Genomic DNA, 6,000 nt, shown 5'->3' with positions numbered 1-6,000 from the left:
GAGGCGGCGGCGCCCCCTCCTTCCCCTGCGCCCTGTCGCCGCCGAGAGTGTCTTTTCGCCGCCTTCGCTGCTGCCGCCGCCGCCGGAGCACGGAGCCAGCGGCGCGAGCTGACTGAGGGCCGGGCGCACGGCGGCCCTCCCTCGGGTCTCGGGCCGCGGCGCCTGGGCCCGCCCCCTCACCAGGGCGCCCGCCCCTCTCCCATGGCCTCTCCCCGCGGCCCGTGTGGAACGCCGCCGCCGCGGCTCCAGCGCCCGCCCCGCGCCGCCTGAAGGAGCCGACAGGCCCGAGCCGACCCGCGGCCTGCTCGGGCCGGCCCGCGCCGCTCCGGGTCCCTGGGAACCGCCGCCTCGAGCCGGCCGGAGCCATAGCGCAGGCCCGTCCGCCCGCCCGTCTGTCCTCCCGCAGCCCGTCCGTCGGTCCGTGCACGGCGCGGCCGGGCTCGGGGCGCGGCGGGGGCGGGGCCGCGGCGGGGCGGGCGGGCGCGCGGGCCCGCGGGGCGGTGCGTGGATGGATCCGCGCGTGGCCTGGATCCAGCCGGAGCAGAAGGGGCCGGCCAATGCCCTGTGGATGCAGATCTGGGAGACCTCGCAGGGCGTGGGCCGCGGCGGCTCAGGCTTCGCGTCCTACTTCTGCCTCAACTCGCCCGCGCTGGACACGGCGGCCGCGGCGGGGGCTGCCGGGCTGGGCGGCGGCGGCCTGGCGGGGCCCGTGCGGCCAGCCGCGTCGCCCCCGCCGCCAGCGCCTGGCCCCACCGCGCTGCCCCCAGCGCTGCTGACGGCGCTCGGGCCCGCTGCAGAGGGTGCTCGGCGCCTGCACAAGTCGCCGTCTCTCTCGTCCTCGTCGTCGTCCTCGTCCAACGCCGAGTCGGGCACCGAGAGCCCTGGCTGCTCGTCGTCGTCCTCGAGCAGCGCCTCGCTCGGACGGGCGGCCGGCGGCCGCGGCGATGCCTTCTTCCACTTCGCCGACGGCTCCCCCGGCACCGCCGGCGCGGCCAACGGGCACTCCGGGCCGCGTGGCCCCGCGCCGGCCGGCTCCCCGTCGCAGCACCAGTTCCACCCCGGCCGCCGGAAACGCGAGAACAAGGCCAGCACGTACGGCCTCAATTACCTGCTGTCAGGCAGCCGCGCGGCCGCGCTGAGCGGAGGGGGCGGCCCCGGACCCCAGGCGCCGCGGCCCGGCACGCCGTGGAAGAGCCGGGCGTACAGCCCAGGCATCCAGGGGTGAGTGCGCGCGGGCGGGGGGGCGGGGGGGGACCCGGGCCTGGAGGGCTCGCCATGCTGCGGTGGGTGCTGCGGCCCTGACATTCCCGTCTGGCCTCTCGTTTTCTTTCAGGGAGGCTAAAGTCCGACTGTGTTATAAGGTTCTCGCTTATTTTTATTTTTAAAAATATTAATCTTCAGATTCTGGCTGTTGCCTTGTTGTGCTTGCATATTTGCAAGTCTTAAGATTCTAAGGTCATCCTTATCATATATTTCTTAAAAATATTAAACTTTTATAAACGAGTGATCAATTCGACTTGTGCAGATGTTTGCCCTTTTTTTGCCTCTTGAGACTGAAAAGGGGGATCAGATACTTTCCTCCTTTTCTTCCCTCCCTCCCCAGACATGCTAGGGACCGACCCTTTGTCTAAGTGGGGTGCAAATAGGTATGGAGTTTTATGTAAGTTAATTAAGTTGCAGAGTATTTAGTATTGCCAGGAATTTGAATCAAATTGAAGGTAAATATTAGCATTTTTTCTTTTTGGCAGTCTTTTTAAAAGATGACTTTCTCTTTTTTTTGGTAGTAATATAATTTGACCCGCAATGAATTTAGAAGTATCTTATGTTATGATTTAATTTTGTGCTGAAATTAACATAAAAAGCATCAGTTGCATTTTTTAAAAAACCAATAGCGTTCAAAGAAGCTAAAAACGATTATTGCACATACTTATTCTTTGGAAGATGCCACCTTTATTTTAAATGTTTCCACACCAGGCTAGAGGGACTTAGAAGTTCTTAAGTTTAGTACAATTACAGATGGCTAGGACTGGTTAAAAACGTGTGTAGTTGGGTGGAGCTGTCCCAGGTGAGGCTGCTCAGGTATGAATGTTACTTATCCAGTCCATATGCTTGTCTGTGCTTTTCTCAGCCTCTAGAAATAATATATTTGTACATAGGTTTTATTTCAGTATTTTAAGACTTAAATCATAAACTTTGTTTGCACAATTACATGTTCACCTAAGGATTTCCTAAGGTATTACAGTTGTCACAAACATTAGAGTCCTACTAATTTCACAATTCCTAGGCATTGGGATTACTTCTTAAAAGAACTCTGTTTCTTATAGGTCTGTTTATTCTCATTGGAAGTGTGTTGGAAAACCAGTTGATCCTACTTTAAAGCATGTGTGATACACATTAAAGCTACATGTTCTGCAACTTGTTTCACCTGGTTTGGGTTAGAAGTGTTACTTTCTTAATTCCCTGAAGCATGAGCATGCACTTCGGACCCAAGTAGGAGCCCAGCCTCCTCTTCCTCTCTCCTTCCAGTTCTTACTTGTAGAACTTGTTGAGAAGAGGTGGTGGGAGCACTTTCTTGATGTATGACATTATACCTGAGTTCTTCGGGGGACCTCCAGGTTTCCAAACTATCATGTAATTGGAATTGGCTCTGTATCTTAATACTAGGAAATGGAAAGATACATGGTCTTCACTGTAGAGCATTTTTAGACCCAGACAGCTGGGAGTCCCAGTTCTTCCCTTCATAAGCTTCTAGCAGTGTCAGCATCATGCCCTGTGCAAATCACTAGGGCTCTGAACGCAGTTTCCTCACCCTTAGGTTTCTATCTAAGCCACCTGAAACACTCTCACTTGTGGCTTAGAAAGGGAAAGGGCTGAGATACGAGAGTCCCAGGCTGGCCAGTAGAATACCTTGCTGATGAGAAGCTGCTCAGACTTAATGTATTGGCCCAGCACAGGTGTTTCTGGAGAGTGTCTGCAGTCCTCAAGAGAGGATAAGCAGTTGCCTGGTGCTTTGAGTAACATCAACTGAACCCAGTTGAGCCTTTTCCTGGTGGTCCATGGGGCAACCTGCACTATTCATTCTTTTTTGGAGAGGAGGTTTCTGCCCTTGGAAACCTTGCCTGGTGGCCTGGCTTTGTGGGCTTGCCATTCTCTGTTCATCCTTGAGTAAGATAAAGAAAAAGCAGGTGAGAGGAGAGGGATTAGTGCAGGAACCTTCGGAGTAGTGAAGGTGAAATACTTGTTTGGGGGCTCCATTGGCTCTAGTTCTTATTTCATCTTTTGGTTGAACTTCCACATTTTGGGAACAATGTGGACAGTGAGATTTGCTCTCTACCTGGGCTTCTGACACAGATGGGAGCAGCTTCCTGGCTTCTGGTTGCTGCCATTCTCCCATGCCCTCTACTCCTGACCCCTTTCTGACCCAGCAGTGCTTTGTCACTTTGCTCTCAATAGCTCCAGAAACCTCATCAGCGTAGACGTCAGATACTTTGCCACATCCTTACTGGTGCCCTGTAAAGCCCCAGGAAGAGCATAATGAAACAAGGGAAGCCCTCCAGCCCCTTGGCAGACACCTGCAGTCCTAGGTTCTCAGCAGGCTCTAGTTAGGGGCTTGGCCTTTTGAAGGTTGTCCTCGCAGGCATGCTTGCTGTGTGCAGCAGTCATATGCAGTATTCTCTCTGCAGATCCCTTGACAATATTTAATTTTTTAAAAAATATATATCTTTATTGATTTCAGAGAGAGGAAAGGAGAGGGAGAGAGAGATAGAAACATCAATGATGACAGAGTCATTGATCAGCTGCCTCCTGCACGCCCCCGACTGGGGATCAAGCCCGCAACCCGGGCATGTGCCCTGACCAGGAATCGTTCCCTGATCACCTGAATCCTAGGTTGACGCTCAACTGCTGAGCCATGCCCAGCGGAGCGACAACATTTAATTTTTGACATCTGTTCCTCCAAAGAAAACTGTTCTTCGTGTGAACTTTGTGAGAAACTGATAGATGCCATTTGTAGGACATGGTCAGCCATATTGTTCAGAGCCCTGGGCATGGGCTCTTTCTAACTTCATGTGTGCTCTCTTTCCTCTGTTCTCCAGAGGGAGTCAGAGTCTGGAGAAGCAGCCAGGATCCCTCCTCTTTCTGTCCTCCAGCCTGACTTCGCACTAGCTAAAGTAGACCCAATGTGACCTTCCTCAGCACATCGTTGGGGGGGGGGGGGGGGCGCCAAGTGGGAGGGCACAGGTGAGAGCCCAGCAGGGCCTGCCTCAAACCACAGCCATCATCATTCTAGTTGCCTTTCACTCTGATCTCTTCCTATAAACATCATAGGATGCAGGGAAGAAGTTATTGTGGGATCTGCCTCAAAATGTGGTGGTGACACACATGGGCCTTGTTTTCTGAGTGTTCATCCTCTGAGAACCCAGAAGTATAAGGTGGTAGAGGGAAGCAAGAATGATCATACTTTGCACGTATTTGCTGCTGTACTGACCATTTATGAAATGAGCTCAAACACTCCTTCCCACCTAATAGCATCACTCATTCCTGCCCATTTTACCACTGCCAGTCTCTCTGCAAAGTGAAATTGAAAATCTAGCACAAGAGGCTGGCTGTGATAAAATTGAGGATAGTGCCCAGCCAGGCGTGGCTCAGTTGTTGAGCGTCAACCTAGGATCCAGGAGATCGGGGTTCGATTCCCGGTCAGGGCACATGCCTGGTTTGTGGGCTCGATCAATGATTCTCTCATCATTGATATTTCTATCTCTGTCTCTTCCTCTCCCTTCCTCTCTCTGAAATCAATAAAGATATATTAAAAAAAAAAAAATGAGGATAGTGATGCCTGGCCACTGATAAAGGAGATAGGATGAAGATAGGGCAGCCAGCACTGGGGAAGGAGTTGCTAATGATGAAGAAGAGGGGGAGGGCAGGGCAGATGCTCTGGAAAAGGAGGATTGGAGTATATGTTGGGGAGTGTCCTTTGGGAAAATGGAGGCTTTGAATATTTCTGCAAAAAATGGCCTTCTTAATGCTCAGGCCCTAGAAGTCAGAGTGGGGTAAAGTGGAACCCATCTTGCTGCCACATTTGCTTTCTAGAAAAATGACGTGGTTGTGACTTAATGCTTTTGAAAGTAATTTTTTAAATAAATATTTTATGTTAAAAAATTAGTTTTTCATAATTTCAATTTCAAGGTAAGGTTTCAGACCTTCTTTTGGTCAATAATACGAAATTTTGGTCCCCATTTTAAGTAGATTCCTTTAAGTGGCATATGGTAGGAGAAAGAACAATTTATCCCTGGAAAGTGAGGACCTTCTGTGCCTTGGTTTTAGGTCCTTAAAATTTAGGACCTGGTTTTTCAGTTGTGAAGTAAAAGAGGGCTGTGCTAACAAAACAACCTAAAAACCCTGTAATGCTCAAGTTCAGAAACTTGATTTTGATGATGCAGCCAGAATCAGGCTAAGAGGAGAGGGGTGACTGAATCATATTAACTAGATTCACAGGAAATTGTGTAAACCACAGCATCACCTAGAAATTCCCACTGGCCATTGTGACTGGAGAGGCCTATCTAGAAGGCTCTGGTCAGTTTGTCAGTATTTTCTCCTCTCAGAAGGCTGCTGAGTGAGCGTGGCACGTGATTGAGAGCAGGTAGGTGATCACAGTGATGGAGACAGATGCCCAAGACATCTGCCCCCAATGCAAATGTCTCCCATGAGATGGTCAGGTTGCATCTTTTTGGGATTTGCTCTACAAATAAATGAAGATATTCATGCTATGCTAGTTTTCTGTGGCTGTGTAACAAATGGCCACAAATTCAGCGCCTTAAAACAATACTCGTTTATTGTCTCACAGTTTCTTTGGGTAGGAAGTCAGGGATGGCTGGGTTGAAGTGAAGGTTTTGGTTGCTGTATTCTTGGCTGGAACTCAGGGTCCTTTTGCAAGCTCATTCCTGTTATTGACAGAATTCAATTCCTTGTAGTTGTAGGATTGAGAGCCCTCATTCCTTGCTG

The 6,000-nt window shown here is 51.2% G+C and overlaps 1 protein-coding gene across 2 annotated transcripts in view; it reads left to right on the top strand.

The window, feature by feature from the left end:
• Positions 1-487: 487 nt before the first annotated feature.
• The window catches only part of TENT4A (terminal nucleotidyltransferase 4A), a 43,687-nt gene continuing 38,174 nt past the window's right edge, over positions 488-6,000 (top strand). For both annotated transcript variants that reach the window (XM_087815355.1, XM_087815354.1), the window contains exon 1: positions 488-1,221. In XM_087815355.1, the coding sequence (XP_087671481.1) occupies positions 509-1,221 (713 nt within the window). In that variant the 5' untranslated portion in view covers positions 488-508. The remainder of the gene's footprint in view (positions 1,222-6,000) is intronic.

Source organism: Miniopterus natalensis, chromosome 3 (assembly GCF_054644295.1).
Source record: "Miniopterus natalensis isolate mMinNat1 chromosome 3, mMinNat1.hap1, whole genome shotgun sequence".
Lineage (NCBI taxonomy): Eukaryota > Metazoa > Chordata > Mammalia > Chiroptera > Miniopteridae > Miniopterus > Miniopterus natalensis.
The sequence above is the reverse complement of the archived record's forward strand: the minus strand, read 5'-3'. Positions and strand labels throughout refer to the sequence as shown.